The 27,234-nt window shown below is 38.8% G+C and overlaps 1 protein-coding gene across 1 annotated transcript in view; it reads left to right on the forward strand.

Moving 5' to 3' along the window:
- Positions 1 to 708: 708 nt before the first annotated feature.
- The window catches only part of LOC116412135 (ovostatin-like), a 64,012-nt gene continuing 37,486 nt past the window's right edge, over positions 709 to 27,234 (forward strand). The window contains exon 1 of the mRNA XM_031905757.1: positions 709 to 818. Coding sequence (XP_031761617.1) covers positions 709 to 818 — 110 coding nt within the window. The remainder of the gene's footprint in view (positions 819 to 27,234) is intronic.

Raw genomic sequence — 27,234 nt, forward strand, 5'->3', positions numbered from 1 at the left:
GAGATGAGCAGGTCAAACATTTCTAAACCTGATCTTAATCTTCACCCAACCCAGTCTAAAGTCTTCTAATATATTAGCAGCCTTACTCTCCTATCATTGACTCATACGTGGGCCATCAAAGGTTAGGGGTTCTGCATAAGGTTTGACTTGCCTGATCCTCCACCTGGCCCAGACCTGCCCAACCCATGCAGGCTTCAGGTCAACCTACTCAACACACACAGACCTTTGGTGGACCAACATTTCTAATCCTAAACCTGATCCTAATCTTCACCCAACCCAGTCTAAAGTCTTCTTCTACTATATGAGCAGCCTTACTTTCCTCTCATTGACTCATACCAGGGCCATCAAAGGTGAGGGGTTCTGCTTAAGGTTTGATTTGCCTGGTCCTCCACCTGGCCCAGACCTGCCCAACCTATGCATGCTTTAGGTCAACCTACTCAACACACACAGACCTTTGGTGGACCAAACAGATCACAAACAATCATCTAAGTCGATGGCCAAAGTGCAGGCTGAGGACTCTGCTTTAGGCAGACAACAGGCGGAGGGTGGAAAGGAACAAACAGAAGAGAAAGGGAAGAAGAATACAGAAACTTCCTAATGAAAGGCAGTAACAGAGCAAAAGGGAATGAGTTTGTAGCTAAGTATAACACTGAGTGATAGAATGGAAAGAGAATACAGATAAAGAAGCTGGGGAACAAAATGGAAACAATGGCCAAAGGGGAAGGGAACGAGGGGAAGCAAAATACAGGACACAAGGTGGGCGCTAATGGTCTGCGTATGCCAGCGCTCCCTAAACTGCACATCTCATTGGCTCGCAGGTAAGGGAACAAGGAGAGAGAGGAGGTGTCTATGTGTCTGCCTATAGCCACCCCCCACCCCTCATGAATACAGTGCTGCCAAATGGAGTCTCTGCACTGCAGCACTTTTTCTAAGAGCAAAGTGCAAAAAAACATGGTGGATTGTGCCAGTTTTTGTATTTTATACCCTACCCTGCAGGTAGTAAATGACCCCCGGAGAAATAGCATAAAGCACAATATTGCACCCATCAGCACATAATACACACAGCACTAATGGCGGGTCTTGGGGCAGTTCTGGCCAGGTTTGTGATACAACAAAGCACAAGGCTCTAACTCAAGAACCTACCAAAAACGCTCTACTACTCATCTTCCAAACTGCTGTCTAGCTGTTAGGGTAATTAAGCCCTAGCAACCAGAGTAAAGCTGAGAGCCCCCGGACAAAATGTGTGAATAATTCCAAAAATCGCAAGTATGTAATAATGAATACAAAATGAAAATTAGCCTTAAACATTGTTTACACCAGGAGCCCCCAATCTTTGTCAAATATAAAACCGTTGTGGAGCAACACAAGTATAGAGACAGGAGGTGCCAAATTGGGGATATGATTGGCTACTGGAAGCTCTTTATGGGGACTGGCAGCCTATAGGAGGCTCTGTTTGGCGGCACAAATGGGTTTTTATGCAACTAAAGTTGCTTCCAAGTCAGGACAAAATAAGCACCTGCTTTGAGGCCACTGGGAGCAACATCCAAGGGGTTGGGGGTCTACACCGTATCAAAACTTCATTCATGGGTGAACTGGCCCTTTAAAATAGCAGCCATTGCAGGTGGTTTGTGGTTTATTGTGAAATGTAAGCAAACAGCAGGACACGGTGCGTTTGCACAAGATAAACAAGCTTCGTTACAGTCACAGAGAATGGATGTCACAATTCAGTGGGTGATTTAGTGATCCCGGCTGAGAAGAATGGAGACTTAGGCAAGAGCGGAGCCGGGAACAGCTTCCTACAGGCAAATGGAAATGAGCCAAAAGGCTGACGCTTTACTCTCTATTCTCTCCTCACTACTGATATCGGGAAAACAAAAAGGGGAACATTTTGAAATAAAGTTTGGGACAATGATCTGCAGTTTCCAAGGCTTTACGGCTGCTGGGTATTTGCTGGCTGTGAGCAGCCCCTTTGCTCTCTATGGGATAAATACACAGAAAGGCTCTATGGGATAAGCAGCACTTAGGGTATACAGGACCGGCTCAGAATGACAAGTACGACCGGTTTCTCTGCTTCTCGTGATGCAATAGGGACTGCGCGTGGATCAGGTTCCTACATAAACAGGTGAGGGAGGGGGGGCTGCGGCTTCATGGGAAAAGCTGGAGATTTTGGGCCCTATTTGAGAATAGGGGCAGTTAAATCTCTAATACCCATTGGTTATTTAACGCTGGACCCCAGTTTCTTTTCTGTTTTTCACTGTGCCTTTAAAAGGGTTATTCACCTTTTACTATGATGTAGAGAGTAATATTCTGAGACCATTTGCCATTGGTCTTCATTTGTTTTTATTCATAGTTTTTTAGTTATTTTATTTTCAGTTCTCCAGTTGGGAGTTTCAGCAGTTATTTGGTTGCTAAGGTCCAAGATACCTTAGCAACCAAGAAGTGGTTTGGATGAGAGACTGATATATGAATAGGAGAGGGGCTGAATAGAAAAGTAACAATAACAATAAAACCGGAGCCTCACAGAGCAATAGGGTTTGGCTGCCGGGGTCAGTGACCCCCATTTGAAAGCTGCAAAGAGTTAGAAGGCGGCAAAAACGATAACAAATAAATAATGAAAACCAATTAAAAAGTTGCTTAGAAGTGGCCATTCTATAACAAACTAAAGGGTGAACCACCCATTTAACACTGAATTCCTACTATCAGCTTTGCAGGCCCCCAGCCCTGAACCTCTAGCATCACTTTCATTGGCTGCACATTGCAAGGAGGTACCAATATACATATACGTTCTGACCCCTAATGCAGATGGGCAGGAGCAGAACTAGGAGTAGGCAGAATAGACAGCTGCTGGGCACCATTTGAATGGGCACCATTTGAATAGGCACCAGCAACGGGTGGGGGGCACCATTTTAATGGAGGGAGCAATGGCTGGGGGGGCACCATTTGAATGGAGGGAGCAATGGCTGGGGGGGAATGGAGGGAGCAATGGCTGGGGGGGCACCATTTGAAAGGAGGGCGGGGGGGGCACCATTTGAATGGAGGGAGCAACGGGTGGGGGAGAAGGGCTGTAGCAGCTGGAGGGATTATGAGAGCGATTGGTGGTGGCAGTGGGGGGGGCTTCAAATGATCAGTGATGGATCTGTATACATGGACTGTACCCAGGGTGCTACTATTGCCACACAGATGAGCATGGATTAAAGGGAAAGTTACACACGTTTATTACCCTCCCTTGCAGGATTGGGTTAATATATGTAACTCAATACATAAAAGTGCCATTATCTTCCCAGTCCAGTTATTCCCTGACAACTTTTCACACGTTGGATCTTGTTTCCTACAGAACAAGCCGCAGTGCAAATGGGTGGATATACATACGCCGACTTTAATTTCCATGGGGATGTTTATTTGACAGAGCCGAGCCAATACAATGGCTATATATGCGGCACATAAACTGTGGTGCATTGATTTACTGGGCCCCATCGACTGCCAGATCTATAATTGTAGGCGCCGAGATGCGTCGCTGGGTACGCTGGCTTTATGGAATGATCCTCCCATCTAATTCCCATCTCTGCTCATCATTAACTGGCACCGACATTACCCCTGTGTCGGGAAAGGGGCCGCGGGGTCTTTGCCTTGGGTTTCTCATAGATTGAGGATATTGGTCGAACATAGTGTTCAGCGAATTAAAAAGTTGCCATTGCCAAAAAAATCGGCAAGAAAAATGTTGCGGAGACAAAAAGGCACCATATAAAAGCCCATGGACTTTAATAGATTTGTAGTGAGAAAAACAAAAAAGTTGCCAAGAAAAATGTCACGACAAACTTTGTCACATTTGGAGTAAGAAAAAAAGTTGCACGTAAAACTTTGTTGCGCGTAAAAAGTCTCCTATTGGCTTTAATGCGATTTGAGAATTTTTATTTAATAGTTACAATACTTTGCACGCCGATCATACTAAAGTTTCAGATTTTGTGTTATTTTTATGCAAGATGTTCAGCCTTTTTAAAAAAAAATAAAAAATTTGAAAGTGAAATTTAAACGGAAATTCATTTTTGTGAATCTGTGAATTTTCCCAAAGAGTAAGTGCTCGACCGGCCATTGTAAGAGCATTTTCCTCACTTGCATCTTGGAAAACAATAGCGCGATAACTTCCCCTTGAAAGTGTGTGAAACAGAAAACAATAATGCGTTAACTTCCCCTTGAAAGTGTGTGAAACAGAAAAAAATAGTGCGTTAACTTCCCCTTGAAAGTATGTGAAACAGAAAACAATAGTGCGTTAACTTCCCCTTGAAAGTGTGTGAAACAGAAACAATAATGCGTTAACTTCCCCTTGAAAGTGTGTGAAACAGAAACAATAGAGCGTTAACTTCCCCTTGAAAGTGTGTGAAACAGAAAACAATAATGCGTTAACTTCCCCTTGAAAGTATGTAAAACAGAAAAAAATAGTGCGTTAACTTCCCCTTGAAAGTGTGTGAAACAGAAACAATAATGCGTTAACTTCCCCTTGAAAGTGTGTGAAACAGAAACAATAGAGCGTTAACTTCCCCTTGAAAGTGTGTGAAACAGAAAACAATAATGCGTTAACTTCCCCTTGAAAGTGTGTGAAACAGAAAACAATAATGCGTTAACTTCCCCTTGAAAGTGTGTGAAACAGAAAACAATAATGCGTTAACTTCCCCTTGAAAGTGTGTGAAACAGAAACAATAATGCGTTAACTTCCCCTTGAAAGTGTGTGAAACAGAAAACAATAGTGCGTTAACTTCCCCTTGAAAGTGTGTGAAACAGAAACAATAATGCGTTAACTTCCCCTTGAAAGTATGTGAAACAGAAAAAAATAGTGCGTTAACTTCCCCTTGAAAGTGTGTGAAACAGAAACAATAATGCGTTAACTTCCCCTTGAAAGTGTGTGAAACAGAAACAATAGAGCGTTAACTTCCCCTTGAAAGTGTGTGAAACAGAAAACAATAATGCGTTAACTTCCCCTTGAAAGTGTGTGAAACAGAAACAATAATGCGTTAACTTCCCCTTGAAAGTGTGTGAAACAGAAACAATAGAGCGTTAACTTCCCCTTGAAAGTGTGTGAAACAGAAAACAATAATGCGTTAACTTCCCCTTGAAAGTGTGTGAAACAGAAAACAATAGTGCGTTAACTTCCCCTTGAAAGTGTGTGAAACAGAAAACAATAGTGCGTTAACTTCCCCTTGAAAGTGTGTGAAACAGAAAACAATAATGCGTTAACTTCCCCTTGAAAGTGTGTGAAACAGAAAACAATAGTGCGTTAACTTCCCCTTGAAAGTGTGTGAAACAGAAAACAATAATGCGTTAACTTCCCCTTGAAAGTGTGTGAAACAGAAAACAATAATGCGTTAACTTCCCCTTGAAAGTATGTGAAACAGAAAAAAATAGTGCGTTAACTTCCCCTTGAAAGTGTGTGAAACAGAACAATAATGCGTTAACTTCCCCTTGAAAGTGTGTGAAACAGAAACAATAATGCGTTAACTTCCCCTTGAAAGTGTGTGAAACAGAAAACAATAATGCGTTAACTTCCCCTTGAAAGTGTGTGAAACAGAAACAATAATGCGTTAACTTCCCTTGAAAGTGTGTGAAACAGAAAACAATAATGCGTTAACTTCCCCTTGAAAGTGTGTGAAACAGAAACTTCCCCTTGAAAGTGTGTGAAACAAAAAATAGTGCGTTAACTTCCCCTTGAAAGTGTGTGAAACTGAAAGTGTGTGAAAACAGAAACAATAATGCGTTAACTTCCCCTTGAAAGTGTGTGAAACAGAAACAATGAAACAATAATTGGTTAACTTCCCTTGAAAGTGTGTAAAACAGAAAAAAATAGTGCGTTAACTTCCCCTTGAAAGTGTGTGAAACAGAAACAATAATGCGTTAACTTCCCCTTGAAAGTGTGTGAAACAGAAACAATAGAGCGTTAACTTCCCCTTGAAAGTGTGTGAAACAGAAAACAATAATGCGTTAACTTCCCCTTGAAAGTGTGTGAAACAGAAAACAATAGTGCGTTAACTTCCCCTTGAAAGTGTGTGAAACAGAAAACAATAATGCGTTAACTTCCCCTTGAAAGTGTGTGAAACAGAAAAAAATAGTGCGTTAACTTCCCCTTGAAAGTATGTGAAACAGAAAACAATAGTGCGTTAACTTCCCCTTGAAAGTGTGTGAAACAGAAACAATAATGCGTTAACTTCCCCTTGAAAAGTATGTGAAACAGAAAAAATAGTGCGTTAACTTCCCCTTGAAAGTGTGTGAAACAGAAAAATAATGCGTTAACTTCCCCTTGAAAGTGTGTGAAACAGAAAACAATAGTGCGTTAACTTCCCCTTGAAAGTGTGTGAAACAGAAAACAATAATGCGTTAACTTCCCCTTGAAAGTATGTGAAACAGAAAAAAATAGTGCGTTAACTTCCCCTTGAAAGTGTGTGAAACAGAAACAATAATGCGTTAACTTCCCCTTGAAAGTGTGTGAAACAGAAACAATAGAGCGTTAACTTCCCCTTGAAAGTGTGTGAAACAGAAAACAATAATGCGTTAACTTCCCCTTGAAAGTGTGTGAAACAGAAACAATAATGCGTTAACTTCCCCTTGAAAGTGTGTGAAACAGAAAACAATTAGAGCGTTAACTTCCCCTTGAAAGTGTGTGAAACAGAAAACAATAATGCGTTAACTTCCCTTGAAAGTGTGTGAAACAGAAAAACAATAGTGCGTTAACTTCCCCTTGAAAGTGTGTGAAACAGAAAACAATAGAGCGTTAACTTCCCCTTGAAAGTGTGTGAAACAGAAACAATAATGCGTTAACTTCCCCTTGAAAGTGTGTGAAACAGAAACAATAATGCGTTAACTTCCCCTTGAAAGTGTGTGAAACAGAAAACAATAGTGCGTTAACTTCCCCTTGAAAGTGTGTGAAACAGGAAACAATAAGCGTTAACTTCCCCTTGAAAGTGTTGAAAACAGAAAACATACATGCGTTAACTTCCCCTTGAAAGTGTGTGAAACAGAAAACAATAGTGCGTTAACTTCCCCTTTTGAAAGTGTGTGAAACAGAAAACAAATAATGCGTTAACTTCCCCTTGAAAGTGTGTGAAACAGAAAAAACAATATGTGCGTTAACTTCCCCTTGAAAGTGTGTGAAACAGAAAACAATAATGCGTTAACTCCCCTTTGAAAGTGTGTGAAACAGAAAACAATAATGCGTTAACTTCCCCTTGAAAGTGTGTGAAACAGAAAACAATAGTGCGTTAACTTCCCCTTGAAAGTGTGTGAAACAGAAAACAATATATGCGTTAACTTCCCCTTGAAAGTGTGTGAAACAGAAACAATAGTGCGTTAACTTCCCCTTGAAAGTGTGTGAAACAGAAACAATAGTGCGTTAACTTCCCCTTGAAAGTGTGTGAAACAGAAAACAATAGTGCGTTAACTTCCCCTTGAAAGTGTGTGAAACAGAAAAACAATAGTGCGTTAACTTCCCCTTGAAAGTGTGTGAAACAGAAAACAATAATGCGTTAACTTCCCCTTGAAAGTGTGTGAAACAGAAAACAATAATGCGTTAACTTCCCCTTGAAAGTGTGTGAAACAGAAACAATAGTGCGTTAACTTCCCCTTGAAAGTGTGTGAAACAGAAACAATATGAGCGTTAACTTCCCCTTGAAAGTGTGTGAAACAGAAAACAATAATGCGTTAACTTCCCCTGAAAGTGTGTGAAACAGAAACAATAGCTTGCGTTAACTTCCCCTTGAAAGTGTGTGAAACAGAAACAATAGTTGCGTTAACTTCCCCTTGAAAGTGTGTGAAACAGAAAAACAATAGGCGTTAACTTCCCCTTGAAAGTGTGTGAAACAGAAACAATAGTGCGTTAACTTCCTTTGAAAGTGTGTGAAACAGAAAACAATAATGCGTTAACTTCCCCTTGAAAGTGTGTGAAACAGAAAAATAATTAGTGCGTTAACTTCCCCTTGAAAGTGTGTGAAACAGAAAACAATAGTGCGTTAACTTCCCCTGAAAGTGTGTGAAACAGAAACAATAGTGCGTTAACTTCCCCTTGAAAGTGTGTGAAACAGAAACAATAGACGTTAACTTCCCCTAAAAGTGTGTGAAACAGAAAACAATAGAGCGTTAACTTCCCCTTGAAAGTGTGACTGAAACAGAAACAATAATGCGTTAACTTCCCCTTGAAAGTGTGTGAAACAGAAAACAATAATGCGTTAACTTCCCCTTGAAAGTATGTGAAACAGAAAAAAATAGTGCGTTAACTTCCCCTTGAAAGTGTGTGAAACAGAAACAATAATGCGTTAACTTCCCCTTGAAAGTGTGTGAAACAGAAACTAATAGTGCGTTAACTTCCCCTTGAAAGTGTGTGAAACAGAACAATAGAGCGTTAACTCCCTTGAAAGTGTGTGAAACAGAAAACACAATAATGGCGTTAACTTCCCCTTGAAAGTGTGTGAAACAGTAGTGCGTTAACTTCCCCTTGAAAGTGTGTGAAACAGAAAACACAATAATGCGTTAACTTCCCCTTGAAAGTGTGTGAAACAGAAAACAAATAATGCGTTAACTTCCCCTTGAAAGTGTGTGAAACAGAAACAATAGTGCGTTAACTTCCCCTTGAAAGTGTGTGAAACAGAAAACAATAGCTGGTTAACTTCCCCTTGAAAGTGTGTGAAACAGAAAACATAGTGCGTTAACTTCCCCTTGAAAGTGTGTGAAACAGGAAACAATTAGAGCGTTAACTTCCCCTTGAAAGTGGTGTGAAACAGAAAACAATAAAAGGCTGCGTTAACTTCCCCTTGAAAGTGTGTGAAACAGAAAACAATAGTGCGTTAACTTCCCCTTGAAAGTGTGTGAAACAGAAAACAATAATGCGTTAACTTCCCTTGGAAAGTGTGTGAAACAGAAAACAATAATGCGTTAACTTCCCCTTGAAAGTGTGTGAAACAGAAAACAATAGATGCGTTAACTTCCCTTGAAAGTGTGTGAAACAGGAAAACAATAGAGCGTTAACTTCCCCTTGAAAGTTTGTGAAACAGAAAACAATAATGCGTTAACTTCCCCTTGAAAGTGTGTGAAACAGAAACAATAGGTGCGTTAACTTCCCCTTGAAAGTGTGTGAAACAGAAAATAAATAGTGCGTTAACTTCCCCTTGAAAGTGTGTGAAACAGAAACAATAGTGCGTTAACTTCCCCTTTGAAAGTGTGTGAAACAGAAACAATAGTGCGTTAACTTCCCCTTGAAAGTGTGTGAAACAGAAACAATAGAGCGTTAACTTCCCCTTGAAAGTGTGTGAAACAGAAACAATAGAGCGTTAACTTCCCCTTGAAAGTGTGTGAAACAGAAACCAATAATGCGTTAACTTCCCCTTGAAAGTGTGTGAAACAGAAACAATAATGCGTTAACTTCCCCTTGAAAGTGTGTGAAACAGAAAACAAAGAGCGTTAACTTCCCCTTGAAAGTGTGTGAAACAGAAACAATAATGCGTTAACTTCCCTTGAAAGTATGTAAAACAGAAAAAAATAGTGCGTTAACTTCCCCTTGAAAGTGTGTGAAACAGAAACAATAATGCGTTAACTTCCCTTGAAAAGTGTGTGAAACAGAAAACAATAGAGCGTTAACTTCCCCTTGAAAGTGTGTGAAACAGAAAACAATAATGCGTTAACTTCCCCTTGAAAGTGTGTGAAACAGAAAACAATAGTGCGTTAACTTCCCCTTGAAAGTGTGTGAAACAGAAAACAATAATGCGTTAACTTCCCCTTGAAAGTGTGTGAAACAAAAACAATAGTGCGTTAACTTCCCCTTGAAAGTATGTGAAACAGAAAACAATATTGCGTTAACTTCCCCCTTGAAAGTGTGTGAAACAGAAACAATAATGCGTTAACTTCCCCTTGAAAGTGTGTAAACAGAAAAAAAATAGTGCGTTAACTTCCCCTTGAAAGTGTGTGAAACAGAAACAATAATCGTTAACTTCCCCTTGAAAGTGTGTGAAACAGAAAAACAATAGTGCGTTAACTTCCCCTTGAAAGTGTGTGAAACAGAAACAATAATGCGTTAACTTCCCTTGAAAGTGTGTGAAACAGAAAAAAAATATTGCGTTAACTTCCCTTGAAAGTGTGTGAAACAGAAACAATAATGCGTTAACTTCCCCTTGAAAGTGTGTGAAACAGAAACAATAGATGCGTTAACTTCCCCTTGAAAGTGTGTGAAACAGAAAACAATAATGCGTTAACTTCCCCTTGAAAGTGTGTGAAACAGAAACAATAATGCGTTAACTTCCCCTTGAAAGTTGTGTGAAACAGAAACAATAGAGCGTTAACTTCCCCTTGAAAGTGTGTGAAACAGAAAACAATAATGCGTTAACTTCCCCTTGAAAGTGTGTGAAACAGAAAACAATAGTGCGTTAACTTCCCCTTGAAAGTGTGTGAAACAGAAAACAATAGAAGCGTTAACTTCCCCTTGAAAGTGTGTGAAACAGAAAACAATAATGCGTTAACTTCCCCTTGAAAGTGTGTGAAACAGAAAACAATAGTGCGTTAACTTCCCCTTGAAAGTGTGTGAAACAGAAAACAATAATTGCGTTAACTTCCCCTTGAAAGTGTGTGAAACAGATAACAATAATGCGTTAACTTCCCCTTGAAAGTGTGTGAAACAGAAAAAAAATAGTGCGTTAACTTCCCCTTGAAAGTGTGTGAAACAGAAACATTATTGCGTTAACTTCCCCTTGAAAGTGTGTGAAACAGAAACAATAATGCGTTAACTTCCCCTTGAAAGTGTGTGAAACAGAAAACAATAATGCGTTAACTTCCCCTTGAAAGTGTGTGAAACAGAAACAATAATGCGTTAACTTCCCCTTGAAAGTGTGTGAAACAGAAAACAATAATGCGTTAACTTCCCCTTGAAAGTGTGTGAAACAGAAACAATAATGCGTTAACTTCCCTTGAAAGTGTGTGAAACAGAAAAATAGTGCGTTAACTTCCCCTTGAAAGTGTGTGAAACAGAAACAATAATGCGTTAACTTCCCCTTGAAAGTGTGTGAAACAGAAACAATAATGCGTTAACTTCCCCTTGAAAGTGTGTGAAACAGAAAACAATAGTGCGTTAACTTCCCCTTGAAAGTGTGTGAAACAGAAACAATAGAGCGTTAACTTCCCCTTGAAAGTGTGTGAAACAGAAAACAATAATGCGTTAACTTCCCCTTGAAAGTGTGTGAAACAGAAACAATAGTGCGTTAACTTCCCCTTGAAAGTGTGTGAAACAGAAAACAAATAATGCGTTAACTTCCCTTGAAAGTGTGTGAAACAGAAAACAATAGTTGCGTTAACTTCCCCTTGAAAGTGTGTGAAACAGAAAACAATAATGCGTTAACTTCCCCTTGAAAGTGTGTGAAACAGAAAACAATAATGCGTTAACTTCCCCTTGAAAGTGTGTGAAACAGAAAACCAATAGTGCGTTAACTTCCCTTGCAAAGTGTGTGAAACAGAAAACAATAATGCGTTAACTTCCCTTGAAAGTGTGTGAAACAGAAAACAATAGTGCGTTAACTTCCCCTTGAAAGTGTGTGAAACAGAAAACAATAGTGCGTTAACTTCCCCTTGAAAGTGTGTGAAACATGAAAACAATAGTGCGTTAACTTCCCCTTGAAAGTGTGTGAAACAGAAACCAATAATGCGTTAACTCCCCTTGAAAGTGTGTGAAACAGAAAACAATAATGCGTTAACTTCCCCTTGAAAGTGTGTGAAACAGAAACAATTAGTGCGTTAACTTCCCCTTGAAAGTGTGTGAAACAGAAACAATAGAGCGTTAACTTCCCCTTGAAAGTGTGTGAAACAGAAAACAAATAATGCGTTAACTTCCCCTTGAAAGTGTGTGAAACAGAAACAATAGTGCGTTAACTTCCCCTTGAAAGTGTGTGAAACAGAAACAATAATGCGTTAACTTCCCCTTGAAAGTGTGTGAAACGAGAAACAATAGAGCGTTAACTTCCCCTTGAAAGTGTGTGAAACAGAAACAATAGTGCGTTAACTTCCCCTTGAAAGTGTGTGAAACAGAAACAAATAATGCGTTAACTTCCCCTTGAAAGTGTGTGAAACAGAAAATAAGTAGTGCGTTAACTTCCCCTTGAAAGTGTGTGAAACAGAAACAATAGTGCGTTAACTTCCCCTTGAAAGTGTGTGAAACAGAAACAATAGTGCGTTAACTTCCCCTTGAAGTGTGTGAAACAGAAACAATAGAGCGTTAACTTCCCCTTGAAAGTGTGTGAAACAGAAACAATAGCAGCGTTAACTTCCCCTTGAAAGTGTGTGAAACAGAAACAATAATGCGTTAACTTCCCCTTGAAAGTGTGTGAAACAGAAAACAATAATGCGTTAACTTCCCCTTGAAAGTGTGTGAAACAGAAAAAAATAGTGCGTTAACTTCCCCTTGAAAGTGTGTGAAACAGAAAACAATAATGCGTTAACTTCCCCTTGAAAGTGTGTGAAACAGAAAACAATAGTGCGTTAACTTCCCCTTGAAAGTGTGTGAAACAGAAACAATAGACCGCGTTAAACTTTCCCTTGAAAGTGTGTGAAACAGGAAAAAAACAATAATGCGTTAACTTCCCTTGAAAGTGTGTGAAACAGAAAACAATAGTGCGTTAACTTCCCCTTGAAAGTGTGTGAAACAGAAACAATTAATGCGTTAACTTCCCCTTGAAAGTGTGTGAAACAGAAAAACAATAATGCGTTAACTTCCCCTTGAAAGTGTGTGAAACAGAAACAAATAGTGCGTTAACTTCCCCTTGAAAGTGTGTGAAACAGAAAACAATAGTGCGTTAACTTCCCTTGAAAGTGTGTGAAACAGAAAACAATAGTGCGTTAACTTCCCCTTGAAAGTGTGTGAAACAGAAACAATAGAGCGTTAACTTCCCCTTGAAAGTGTGTGAAACAGAAAAACAATAATGCGTTAACTTCCCCTTGAAAGTGTGTGAAACAGAAAACAATAGTGCGTTAACTTCCCCTTGAAAGTGTGTGAAACAGAAACAATAATGCGTTAACTTCCCCTTGAAAGTGTGTGAAACAGAAAACAATAATGCGTTAACTTCCCCTTGAAAGTGTGTGAAACAGAAACAATAGTGCGTTAACTTCCCCTTGAAAGTGTGTGAAACAGAAACAATAGAGCGTTAACTTCCCCTTGAAAGTGTGTGAAACAGAAAACAATAATGCGTTAACTTCCCCTTGAAAGTGTGTGAAACAGAAACAATAGTGCGTTAACTTCCCCTTGAAAGTGTGTGAAACAGAAAACAATAGTGCGTTAACTTCCCCTTGAAAGTGTGTGAAACAGAAACAATAGTGCGTTAACTTCCCCTTGAAAGTGTGTGAAACAGAAACAATAGTGCGTTAACTTCCCCTTGAAAGTGTGTGAAACAGAAACAATAGAGCGTTAACTTCCCCTTGAAAGTGTGTGAAACAGAAACAATAGAGCGTTAACTTCCCCTTGAAAGTGTGTGAAACAGAAACAATAATGCGTTAACTTCCCCTTGAAAGTGTGTGAAACAGAAACAATAATGCGTTAACTTCCCCTTGAAAGTGTGTGAAACAGAAACAATAATGCGTTAACTTCCCCTTGAAAGTGTGTGAAACAGAAACATAATAATGCGTTAACTTCCCCTTGAAAGTGTGTGAAACAGAAACAATAAATCGTTAACTTCCCCTTGAAAGTGTGTGTAAACAGAAAACAATAATGCGTTAACTTCCCCTTGAAAGTGTGTGAAACAGAAAACAATATGCGTTAACTTCCCCTTTGAAAGTGTGTGAAACAGAAACAATAATGCGTTAACTCCCCTTGAAAGTGTGTGAAACAGAAACAATAATGCGTTAACTTCCCCTGAAAGTGTGTGAAACAGGAAACAATAATGCGTTAACTTCCCCTTGAAAGTGTGTGAAACAGAAACAAAGAGCGTTAACTTCCCCTTGAAAGTGTGTGAAACAGAAATACAATATGCGTTAACTTCCTTGAAAGTGTGTGAAACAGAAAACAATAGTGCGTTAACTTCCCCTTGAAAGTGTGTGAAACAGAAACAATAATGCGTTAACTTCCCCTTGAAAGTGTGTGAAACAGAAAACAATAGAGCGTTAACTTCCCCTTGAAAGTGTGTGAAACAGACAAACAATAATGCGTTAACTTCCCCTTGAAAGTGTGTGAAACAGAAAACAATAGTGCGTTAACTTCCCCTTGAAAGTGTGTGAAACAGAAAACAATAATGCGTTAACTTCCCCTTGAAAGTGTGTGAAACAGAAAACAATAGTGCGTTAACTTCCCCTTGAAAGTGTGTGAAACAGGAAAAACAATAGTGCGTTAACTTTCCCTTGAAAGTGTGTGAAACATGAAACAATAATGCGTTAACTTCCCCTTGAAAGTGTGTGAAACAGAAAAAATAGTGCGTTAACTTCCCCTTGAAAGTGTGTGAAACAGAAAACAATAATGCGTTAACTTCCCCTTGAAAGTGTGTGAAACAGAAAACAATAGTGCGTTAACTTCCCCTTGAAAGTGTGTGAAACAGAAACAATAATGCGTTAACTTCCCCTTGAAAGTGTGTGAAACAGAAAAAAATAGTGCGTTAACTTCCCCTTGAAAGTGTGTGAAACAGAAACAATAATGCGTTAACTTCCCCTTGAAAGTGTGTGAAACAGAAACAATAGTGCGTTAACTTCCCCTTGAAAGTGTGTGAAACAGAAAACAATAATGCGTTAACTTCCCCTTGAAAGTGTGTGAAACAGAAACAATAATGCGTTAACTTCCCCTTGAAAGTGTGTGAAACAAGAAACTAATGCGTTAACTTCCCCTTGAAAGTGTGTGAAACAGAAAACAATAATGCGTTAACTTCCCCTTGAAAGTGTGTGAAACAGCAAAAACAATAATGCGTTAACTTCCCCTTGAAAGTGTGTGAAACAGAAAACAATAATGCGTTAACTTCCCCTTGAAAGTGTGTGAAACAGAAAACAATAGTGCGTTAACTTCCCCTTGAAAGTGTGTGAAACAGAAAAAAACAATAATGCGTTAACTTCCCCTTGAAAGTGTGTGAAACAGAAAACAATAGTGCGTTAACTTCCCCTTGAAAGTGTGTGAAACAGAAAACAATAATGCGTTAACTTCCCCTTGAAAGTGTGTGAAACAGAAACAATAATGCGTTAACTTCCCCTTGAAAGTGTGTGAAACAGAAAAAAAATTAGTGCGTTAACTTCCCCTTGAAAGTGTGTGAAACAGAAACAATAATGCGTTAACTTCCCCTTGAAAGTGTGTGAAACAGAAACAATTAATGCGTTAACTTCCCCTTGAAAGTGTGTGAAACAGAAAACAAAATGCCGTTAACTTCCCCTTGAAAGTGTGTGAAACAGAAACAATAATGCGTTAACTTCCCCTTGAAAGTGTGTGAAACAGAAAACAATAATGCGTTAACTTCCCCTTGAAAGTGTGTGAAACAGAAAACAATAATGCGTTAACTTCCCCTTGAAAGTGTGTGAAACAGAAAAAAATAGTGCGTTAACTTCCCCTTGAAAGTGTGTGAAACAGAAACAACTAGTGCGTTAACTTCCCCTTGAAAGTGGTGAAACAGAAAACAATAGTGCGTTAACTTCCCCTTGAAAGTGTGTGAAACAGAAAACAATAATGCGTTAACTTCCCCTTTGGAAAGTGTGTGAAACAGGAAACAATAATGCGTTAACTTCCCCTTGAAAGTGTGTGAAACAGAAAACAATAGTGCGTTAACTTCCCCTTGAAAGTGTGTGAAACATGAAACAATAGTGCGTTAACTTCCCCTTGAAAGTGTGTGAAACAGAAAACAATAATGCGTTAACTTCCCCTTGAAAGTGTGTGAAACAGAAAACAATAGTGCGTTAACTTCCCCTTGAAAGTGTGTGAAACAGAAAACAATAATGCGTTAACTTCCCCTTGAAAGTGTGTGAAACAGAAAACAATAGTGCGTTAACTTCCCCTTGAAAGTGTGTGAAACAGAAAACCAATAATGCGTTAACTTCCCCTTGAAAGTGTGTGAAACAGAAACAATAATGCGTTAACTTCCCCTTGAAAGTGTGTGAAACAGAAAACAATAGTGCGTTAACTTCCCCTTGAAAGTGTGTGAAACAGAAAACCAATAGTGCGTTAACTTCCCCTTGAAAGTGTGTGAAACAGAAACAATAATGCGTTAACTTCCCCTTGAAAGTGTGTGAAACAGAAAACAATAGTGCGTTAACTTCCCCTTGAAAGTGTGTGAAACAGAAAACAAAGTGCGTTAACTTCCCCTTGAAAGTGTGTGAAACAGAAAACAATAATGCGTTAACTTCCCCTTGAAAGTGTGTGAAACAGAAAACAATAATGCGTTAACTTCCCCTTGAAAGTGTGTGAAACAGAAACAATAGTGCGTTAACTTCCCCTTGAAAGTGTGTGAAACAGAAACAAATAAGGCGTTAACTTCCCCTTGAAAGTGTGTGAAACAGAAAACAATAATGCGTTAACTTCCCCTTGAAAGTGTGTGAAACAGAAACAATAGTGCGTTAACTTCCCCTTGAAAGTGTGTGAAACAGAAACAATAGTGCGTTAACTTCCCCTTGAAAGTGTGTGAAACAGAAAACAATACGTTAACTTCCCCTTGAAAGTGTGTGAAACAGAAACAATAATGCGTTAACTTCCCCTTGAAAGTGTGTGAAACAGAAACAATAATGCGTTAACTTCCCCTTGAAAGTGTGTGAACGTTAACTTCCCCTTGAAAGTGTGTGAAACAGAAACAATAGTGCGTTAACTTCCCCTTGAAAGTGTGTGAAACAGAAAACAATATGCGTTAACTTCCCCTTGAAAGTGTGTGAAACAGAAAACAATGCGTTAACTTCCCCTTGAAAGTGTGTGAAACAGAAAACAATAATGCGTTAACTTCCCCTTGAAAGTGTGTGAAACAGAAAACAATAATGCGTTAACTTCCCCTTGAAAGTGTGTGAAACAGAAAACAATAGTGCGTTAACTTCCCCTTGAAAGTGTGTGAAACAGAACAATTAATGCGTTAACTTCCCTTGAAAGTGTGTGAAACAGGAAACAATAGTGCGTTAACTTCCCCTTGAAAGTGTGTGAAACAGAAAACATAGAGCGTTAACTTCCCCTTGAAAGTGTGTGAAACAGAAAACAATAATGCGTTAACTCCCCTTGAAAGTGTGTGAAACAGAAAACATATGCGTTAACTTCCCCTTGAAAGTGTGTGAAACAGAAAATAATAGTTAACTTCCCCTTGAAAGTGTGTGAAACAGAAACAATAAGCGTTAACTTCCCCTTGAAAGTGTGTGAAACAGAAAACAAAATGCGTTAACTTCCCCTTGAAAGTGTGTGAAACAGAAACAATAGTGCGTTAACTTCCCCTTGAAAGTGTGTGAAACAGAAAAAAATAGTGCGTTAACTTCCCCTTGAAAGTGTGTGAAACAGTAGAGCGTTAACTTCCCCTTGAAAGTGTGTGAAACAGAAACAATAATGCGTTAACTTCCCCTTGAAAGTGTGTGAAACAGAAAACAATAGTGCGTTAACTTCCCCTTGAAAGTGTGTGAAACAGAAAACAATGAGCGTTAACTTCCCCTTGAAAGTGTGTGAAACAGAAACAATAATGCGTTAACTTCCCCTTGAAAGTGTGTGAAACAGAAACAATAATAACTCCCTTGAAAGTGTGTGAAACAGAAAACAATATGCGTTAACTTCCCCTTGAAAGTGTGTGAAACAGAAACAATTAGTGCGTTAACTTCCCCTTGAAAGTGTGTGAAACAGGAAACAATAGAGCGTTAACTTCCCTTGAAAGTGTGTGAAACAGAAAAACAAATAATGCGTTAACTTCCCCTTGAAAGTGTGTGAAACAGAAACAATAGTGCGTTAACTTCCCCTTGAAAGTGTGTGAAACAGAAACAATAGTGCGTTAACTTCCCCTTGAAAGTGTGTGAAACAGAAACAATAGTGGCGTTAACTTCCCCTTGAAAGTGTGTGAAACAGAAACAATAGAGCGTTAACTTCCCCTTGAAAGTGTGTGAAACAGAAACAATAGAGCGTTAACTTCCCCTTGAAAGTGTGTGAAACAAGAAACAATAGAGCGTTAACTTCCCCTTGAAAGTGTGTGAAACAGAAAACAATAATGCGTTAACTTCCCCTTGAAAGTGTGTGAAACAGAAATAATGCGTTAACTTCCCCTTGAAAGTGTGTGAAACAGATAACAATAGAGCGTTAACTTCCCTTGAAAGTGTGTGAAACAGAAAACAATAATGCGTTAACTTCCCCTTGAAAGTGTGTGAAACAGTAAAACAATAGTGCGTTAACTTCCCCTTGAAAGTGTGTGAAACAGAAACAATAATGCGTTAACTTCCCCTTGAAAGTGTGTGAAACAGAAACAATTAGTGCGTTAACTTCCCCTTGAAAGTGTGTGAAACAGAAAACAATAATGCGTTAACTTCCCCTTGAAAGTGTGTGAAACAGAAAAAATAGTGCGTTAACTTCCCCTTGAAAGTGTGTGAAACAGAAAACAATAATGCGTTAACTTCCCCTTGAAAGTGTGTGAAACATGAAAACAATAGTGCGTTAACTTCCCCTTGAAAGTGTGTGAAACAGAAAACAATAGTGCGTTAACTTCCCCTTGAAAGTGTGTGAAACAGAAAACAAAAATGCGTTAACTTCCCCTTGAAAGTGTGTGAAACAGAAAAAAAAATAGTGCGTTAACTTCCCCTTGAAAGTGTGTGAAACAGAAACAATAATGCGTTAACTTCCCCTTGAAAGTGTGTGAAACAGAAAAACAATAGCGCGTTAACTTCCCCTGAAATGTGTGTGAAACAGAACACAATAATGCGTTAACTTCCCCTTGAAAGTGTGTGAAACAGAAAAAAATAGTGCGTTAACTTCCCCTTGAAAGTGTGTGAAACAGAAACAATAATGCGTTAACTTCCCCTTGAAAGTGTGTGAAACAGAAACACATAGAGCGTTAACTTCCCCTTGAAAGTGTGTGAAACAGAAAAACAATAATGCGTTAACTTCCCCTTGAAAGTGTGTGAAACAGAAACAATAATGCGTTAACTTCCCCTTGAAAGTGTGTGAAACAGAAACAATAGTGCGTTAACTTCCCCTTGAAAGTGTGTGAAACAGAAAACAATAATGCGTTAACTTCCCCTTGAAAGTGTGTGAAACAGAAACAATAGTGCGTTAACTTCCCCTTGAAAGTGTGTGAAACAGAAAACATATGCGTTACTTCCCCTTGAAAGTGTGTGAAACAGAAAAACAATAGTGCGTTAACTTCCCCTTGAAAGTGTGTGAAACAGAAAAACAAATAATGCGTTAACTTCCCTTGAAAGTGTGTGAAACGAAAACAATATTGCGTTAACTTCCCCTTGAAAGTGTGTGAAACAGAAACAATAATGCGTTAACTTCCCCTTGAAAGTGTGTGAAACAGAAACAATAATGCGTTAACTTCCCCTTGAAAGTGTGTGAAACAGAAAACAATAGTGCGTTAACTTCCCCCTTTGAAAGTGTGTGAAACAGAAACAATAATGCGTTAACTTCCCCTTGAAAGTGTGTGAAACAGAAACAATAATGCGTTAACTTCCCCTTGAAAGTGTGTGAAACAGAAAAACAATAATGCGTTAACTTCCCCTTGAAAGTGTGTGAAACAAAACAATAATGCGTTAACTTCCCCTTGAAAGTGTGTGAAACAGAAAACAATAATGCGTTAACTTCCCCTTGAAAGTGTGTGAAACAGAAACAATAAAACTTCCCCTTGAAAGTGTGTGAAACAGAAGCGTTAACTTCCCCTTGAAAGTGTGTGAAACAAGAAACAATAATGCGTTAACTTCCCCTTGAAAGTGTGTGAAACAGAAAACAATAATGCGTTAACTTCCCCTTGAAAGTGTGTGAAACAGAAAACAATAGTGCGTTAACTTCCCCTTGAAAGTGTGTGAAACAGAAAACAATAATGCGTTAACTTCCCCTTGAAAGTGTGTGAAACAGAAAACAATAATGCGTTAACTTCCCCTTGAAAGTGTGTGAAACAGAAAAACAATAGTGCGTTAACTTCCCCTTGAAGTGTGTGAAACAGAAACAATAGTGCGTTAACTTCCCCTTGAAAGTGTGTGAAACAGAAAAACAATAGCGTTAACTTCCCCTTGAAAGTGTGTGAAACAGAAAACCAATAATGCGTTAACTTCCCCTTGAAAGTGTGTGAAACAGAAAAACAATAGTGCGTTAACTTCCCCTTGAAAGTGTGTGAAACAGAAAACAATAATGCGTTAACTTCCCCTTGAAAGTGTGTGAAACAGAAACAATAATGCGTTAACTTCCCCTTGAAAGTGTGTGAAACAGAAAACATAGTGCGTTAACTTCCCCTTGAAAGTGTGTGAAACAGAAAAACAATAGTGCGTTAACTTCCCCTTGAAAGTGTGTGAAACAGAAAAACAATAATGCGTTAACTTCCCCTTGAAAGTGTGTGAAACAGAAAACAATAATGCGTTAACTTCCCCTTGAAAGTGTGTGAAACAGAAAACAATAGAGCGTTAACTTCCCCTTGAAAGTGTGTGAAACAGAAACAATAATGCGTTAACTTCCCCTTGAAAGTGTGTGAAACAGAAACAATAGTGCGTTAACTTCCCCTTGAAAGTGTGTGAAACAGAAACCAATAGTGCGTTAACTTCCCCTTGAAAGTGTGTGAAACAGAAAACAATAATGCGTTAACTTCCCCTTGAAAGTGTGTGAAACAGAAACAATAGTGCGTTAACTTCCCCTTGAAAGTGTGTGAAACAGAAACAATAATGCGTTAACTTCCCCTTGAAAGTGTGTGAAACAGAAAAAATTAGTGCGTTAACTTCCCCTTGAAAGTGTGTGAAACAGAAAACAATAATGCGTTAACTTCCCCTTGAAAGTGTGTGAAACCAGAAACAATAACTTCCCCTTGAAAGTGTGTGAAACAGAAACAATAAGCGTTAACTTCCCCTTGAAAGTGTGTGAAACAGAAAACAATAATGCGTTAACTTCCCCTTGAAAGTGTGTGAAACAGAAAACAATAATGCGTTAACTTCCCCTTGAAAGTGTGTGAAACAGAAAACAATAGTGCGTTAACTTCCCCTTGAAAGTGTGTGAAACAGAAACAATAATGCGTTAACTTCCCCTTGAAAGTGTGTGAAACAGAAAACAATAGTGCGTTAACTTCCCCTTGAAAGTGTGTGAAACAGAAACAATAGTGCGTTAACTTCCCTTTGAAAGTGTGTGAAACAGAAAACAATAATGCGTTAACTTCCCCTTGAAAGTGTGTGAAACAGAAAAACAATAGTGCGTTAACTTCCCCTTGAAAGTGTGTGAAACAGAAAACAATAATGCGTTAACTTCCCCTTGAAAGTGTGTGAAACAGAAACAATAGTGCGTTAACTTCCCCTTGAAAGTGTGTGAAACAGAAACAATAGTGCGTTAACTTCCCCTTGAAAGTGTGTGAAACAGAAAACAATAATGCGTTAACTTCCCCTTGAAAGTGTGTGAAACAGAAAACAATAGTGCGTTAACTTCCCCTTGAAAGTGTGTGAAACAGAAACAATAGTGCGTTAACTTCCCCTTGAAAGTGTGTGAAACAGAAAACAATAGTGCGTTAACTTCCCCTTGAAAGTGTGTGAAACAGAAACAATAGTGCGTTAACTTCCCCTTGAAAGTGTGTGAAACAGAAACAATAGTGCGTTAACTTCCCCTTGAAAGTGTGTGAAACAGAAAACAAAGTGCGTTAACTTCCCCTTGAAAGTGTGTGAAACAGAAACAATAGTGCGTTAACTTCCCCTTGAAAGTGTGTGAAACAGAAACAATAGAGCGTTAACTTCCCCTTGAAAGTGTGTGAAACAGAAACAATAATGCGTTAACTTCCCCTTGAAAGTGTGTGAAACAGAAAACAATAGTGCGTAACTTCCCCTTGAAAGTGTGTGAAACAGAAACAATAATGCGTTAACTTCCCCTTGAAAGTGTGTGAAACAGAAAACAATAGTGCGTTAACTTCCCCTTGAAAGTGTGTGAAACAGAAACAATATGCGTTAACTTCCCCTTGAAAGTGTGTGAAACAGAAAACAATAGTGCGTTAACTTCCCCTTGAAAGTGTGTGAAACAGAAAACATAATGCGTTAACTTCCCCTTGAAAGTGTGTGAAACAGAAAACAATATGCGTTAACTTCCCCTTGAAAGTGTGTGAAACAGAAAACAATAATGCGTTAACTTCCCCTTGAAAGTGTGTGAAACAGAAACAATAGTGCGTTAACTTCCCCTTGAAAGTGTGTGAAACAGAAAACAATAGTGCGTTAACTTCCCCTTGAAAGTGTGTGAAACAGAAACAATAATGCGTTAACTTCCCCTTGAAAGTGTGTGAAACAGAAACAATAGAGCGTTAACTTCCCCTTGAAAGTGTGTGAAACAGAACAATAATGCGTTAACTTCCCTTGAAAGTGTGTGAAACAGAAACAATAATGCGTTAACTTCCCCTTGAAAGTGTGTGAAACAGAAAACAATAGTGCGTTAACTTCCCCTTGAAAGTGTGTGAAACAGAAAACAATAGTGCGTTAACTTCCCCTTGAAAGTGTGTGAAACAGAAACAATAGAGCGTTAACTTCCCCTTGAAAGTGTGTGAAACAGAAAACAATAATGCGTTAACTTCCCCTTGAAAGTGTGTGAAACAGAAACAATAGTGCGTTAACTTCCCCTTGAAAGTGTGTGAAACAGAAAACAATAATGCGTTAACTTCCCCTTGAAAGTGTGTGAAACAGAAAACAATAATGCGTTAACTTCCCCTTGAAAGTGTGTGAAACAGAAACAATAGTGCGTTAACTTCCCCTTGAAAGTGTGTGAAACAGAAACAATAATGCGTTAACTTCCCCTTGAAAGTGTGTGAAACAGAACAATAGTGCGTTAACTTCCCCTTGAAAGTGTGTGAAACAGAAAACAATAGTGCGTTAACTTCCCCTTGAAAGTGTGTGAAACAGAAACACAATAATGCGTTAACTTCCCCTTGAAAGTGTGTGAAACAGAAACAATATGCGTTAACTTCCCCTTGAAAGTGTGTGAAACAGAAACAATAGTGCGTTAACTTCCCCTTGAAAGTGTGTGAAACAGAAACAATAATGCGTTAACTTCCCCTTGAAAGTGTGTGAAACAGAAAACAATAATGCGTTAACTTCCCCTTGAAAGTGTGTGAAACAGAAACAATAATGCGTTAACTTCCCCTTGAAAGTGTGTGAAACAGAAAACAATAATGCGTTAACTTCCCCTTGAAAGTGTGTGAAACAGAAAAACAATAATGCGTTAACTTCCCCTTGAAAGTGTGTGAAACAGAAAACAATAGTGCGTTAACTTCCCCTTGAAAGTGTGTGAAACAGAAAAACAATAATGCGTTAACTTCCCTTGAAAGTGTGTGAAACAGAAAACAATAATGCGTTAACTTCCCTTGAAAGTGTGTGAAACAGAAAACAATAGTGCGTTAACTTCCCCTTGAAAGTGTGTGAAACAGAAAACAATAATGCGTTAACTTCCCCTTGAAAGTGTGTGAAACAGAAAACAATAGTGCGTTAACTTCCCCTTGAAAGTGTGTGAAACAGAAACAAATAATGCGTTAACTTCCCCTTGAAAGTGTGTGAAACAGAAAACAATAGTGCGTTAACTTCCCCTTGAAAGTGTGTGAAACAGAAAACAATAGTGCGTTAACTTCCCCTTGAAAGTGTGTGAAACAGAAAACAATAATGCGTTAACTTCCCCTTGAAAGTGTGTGAAACAGAAACAATAATGCGTTAACTTCCCCTTGAAAGTGTGTGAAACAGAAAACAATAATGCGTTAACTTCCCCTTGAAAGTGTGTGAAACAGAAAACAATAATGCGTTAACTTCCCCTTGAAAGTGTGTGAAACAGAAAACAATAGTGCGTTAACTTCCCCTTGAAAGTGTGTGAAACAGAAAACAATATGCGTTAACTTCCCCTTGAAAGTGTGTGAAACAGAAAAACAATAATGCGTTAACTTCCCCTTGAAAGTGTGTGAAACAGAAAACAATAATGCGTTAACTTCCCTTGAAAGTGTGTGAAACAGAAAACAATAGTGCGTTAACTTCCCCTTGAAAGTGTGTGAAACAGAAAACAATAATGCGTTAACTTCCCCTTGAAAGTGTGTGAAACAGAAAACAATAATGCGTTAACTTCCCCTTGAAAGTGTGTGAAACAGAAAACAATAATGCGTTAACTTCCCCTTGAAAGTGTGTGAAACAGAAAAAATAGTGCGTTAACTTCCCCTTGAAAGTGTGTGAAACAGAAAACAATAATGCGTTAACTTCCCCTTGAAAGTGTGTGAAACAGAAAAACAATAATGCGTTAACTTCCCCTTGAAAGTGTGTGAAACAGAAAACAATAATGCGTTAACTTCCCCTTGAAAGTGTGTGAAACAGAAAACAATAGTGCGTTAACTTCCCCTTGAAAGTGTGTGAAACAGAAAAACATAATGCGTTAACTTCCCCTTGAAAGTGTGTGAAACAGAAACAATAATGCGTTAACTTCCCCTTGAAAGTGTGTGAAACAGAAAAATAGTGCGTTAACTTCCCCTTGAAAGTGTGTGAAACAGAAAACAAATATGCGTTAACTTCCCCTTGAAAGTGTGTGAAACAGAAACAATAGTGCGTTAACTTCCCCTTGAAAGTGTGTGAAACAGAAACAATAGTGCGTTAACTTCCCCTTGAAAGTGTGTGAAACAGAAAACAATAATGCGTTAACTTCCAAGTGTGTGAAACAGAAACAATAATGCGTTAACTTCCCCTTGAAAGTGTGTGAAACAGAAAACAATAATGCGTTAACTTCCCCTTGAAAGTGTGTGAAACAGAAAACAATAATGCGTTAACTTCCCCTTGAAAGTGTGTGAAACAGAACAACAATAATGCGTTAACTTCCCCTTGAAAGTGTGTGAAACAGAAAACAATAGTGCGTTAACTTCCCCTTGAAAGTGTGTGAAACAGAAAAACAATAGTGCGTTAACTTCCCCTTGAAAGTGTGTGAAACAGAAACAATAATGCGTTAACTTCCCTTGAAAGTGTGTGAAACAGAAAACAATAATGCGTTAACTTCCCCTTGAAAGTGTGTGAAACAGAAAACAATAATGCGTTAACTTCCCCTTGAAAGTGTGTGAAACAGAACAATAGTGCGTTAACTTCCCCTTGAAAGTGTGTGAAACAGAAACAATAGTGCGTTAACTTCCCTTGAAAGTGTGTGAAACAGAAAAACAATAGAGCGTTAACTTCCCCTTGAAAGTGTGTGAAACAGAAAACAATAATGCGTTAACTTCCCTTGAAAGTGTGTGAAACAGAAAAACAAAGTGCGTTAACTTCCCTGAAAGTGTGTGAAACAGAAAACAATAATGCGTTAACTTCCCCTTGAAAGTGTGTGAAACAGAAAACAATATGCGTTAACTTCCCCTTGAAAGTGTGTGAAACAGAAAAACAATAATGCGTTAACTTCCCCTTGAAAGTGTGTGAAACAGAAACAATAGAGCGTTAACTTCCCCTTGAAAGTGTGTGAAACAGAAACAATAATGCGTTAACTTCCCCTTGAAAGTGTGTGAAACAGAAAAAAGAGAGAGATGCAAGCTGAAATAAGCAGAAGGAGGGCCATTCTTATAATGTTATTACAGACCAATGGAAAAGTTGCTAAGAAATAGGGCATTCTAAAGGTTGCACTTAAGCATTTAAACATTTACTTTTTCTAATTTTCAGTAGTTTCTCTGAGATAATGGGCTAGTTTGATGCCCAGCTTTGGGCTCCTTGTCTCTCGGAGGTCAGAGAGTCGGTGACCCTCACTGTTTGTGCCATTGTCTATGCGCTGCTTCTATCAGTTAACCTTAATGTTGCTGACTCTCAGTTGAGTCCACGGCCTAGTTTATTGTCAGTGCTAAAAACTGCTAACCACAGAAAATGAATGTAAACTTGGCAAAAATGCTGAGCACCAAAAACATTTTTGGGTATATATCCCCTTTATAACAGAATTAATTTCCAATGGGGGTAGTTAGCGTTCTCGTCGAGTCTATTTGTGTGGTCCTGTTTTTCCAACACCATCACTGCGTGACGCCTCGGTCCTGCTGCTGCCAGACTGCCAGTGACGCGTGGGTTTCCACATGGGTTGTACCAATGCACGCGTGAACGGCTGGCACTCAGCCCGGGGAGTGTGACTCAGTACAGGGCAGCGTTGGACTCGCCTGCTCAGTATCTTTGCTGGCTCTGTTGTCAGCAGATCTGGTCAGAACAGAAACGGCGTTGGAATGAGCCCCAATAAGTTCCTCCTGGTGTTGTCGGTTTCCCTGGGGCTCGTCGCTGAGGGCATGCCAAACTGTAAGTATTGGGGTTTTATCTTTATTTAACTTCATTTATTGATCTTTAAAGGGGTTGTTCACCTTTTAAGTAAGTTAATTACTTTTCCTAGCAACTTTGCATTTGGTCTTCATTATTTTTTAATTTAATTTTTATTTGCTATATTTTCCTGATCTCGTCTGACCGCCGCTAGCCAAAAACCTGCAATTACATTTTATTGTTAATTTTTATTCTTTTATCTTCTGTTTAGTCCCGTCTCCTATTTATATTCCAGTCTCTCATTCAACACCAACTGCCTGGTTGCTAGTGTAAACAAGCCCTAGCAACCCAAGATAGACGCTAAAGTTCCAAACTGGAGAGCTGCTAAACTTTAAAAAAGCCTAAATAACTGAAAAACTATAAAAATGAAGCTCAATTGCAAATTGTCTTAGAATATCAATGTCTACATCATACTAAGAGTTAAGGTGAGCAACCCCTTTAAAGGTACGTAGACCCCACAAAAAATTGTTGAATATGAAAATGTAATTGGAAAGCAACTTTCCAATATCCATTCATTCCTCAGTCTCGCTGTGTTTTCTAACTATGTGTAACTGAAGCAGTAAATGCTATTGAAAGTAGTGTTTGTCCCTTTCTGTTCTGTCCTTCAGCAGGAACAGCCCCCTAAGTTTGCTCATAGCCTGTACAGAGAGATACCATAAAACTATGACAGCATAATGATTCCCCTGTACTAAGCACAATTCAGCAGGAACAGCCCCTAAGTTTGCTCATAGCCTGTACAGAGAGATACCATAAAACTATGGCACATAGGGATTCCCCTGTACTAAGCACAATTCAGCAGGAACAGCCCCCTAAGTTTGCTCATAGCCTGTACAGAGAGATACATAAAACTTGGCACAATAGGGATTC

The sequence above is a fragment of the Xenopus tropicalis genome, chromosome 7 (genome assembly GCF_000004195.4).
Source record: "Xenopus tropicalis strain Nigerian chromosome 7, UCB_Xtro_10.0, whole genome shotgun sequence".
Lineage (NCBI taxonomy): Eukaryota > Metazoa > Chordata > Amphibia > Anura > Pipidae > Xenopus > Xenopus tropicalis.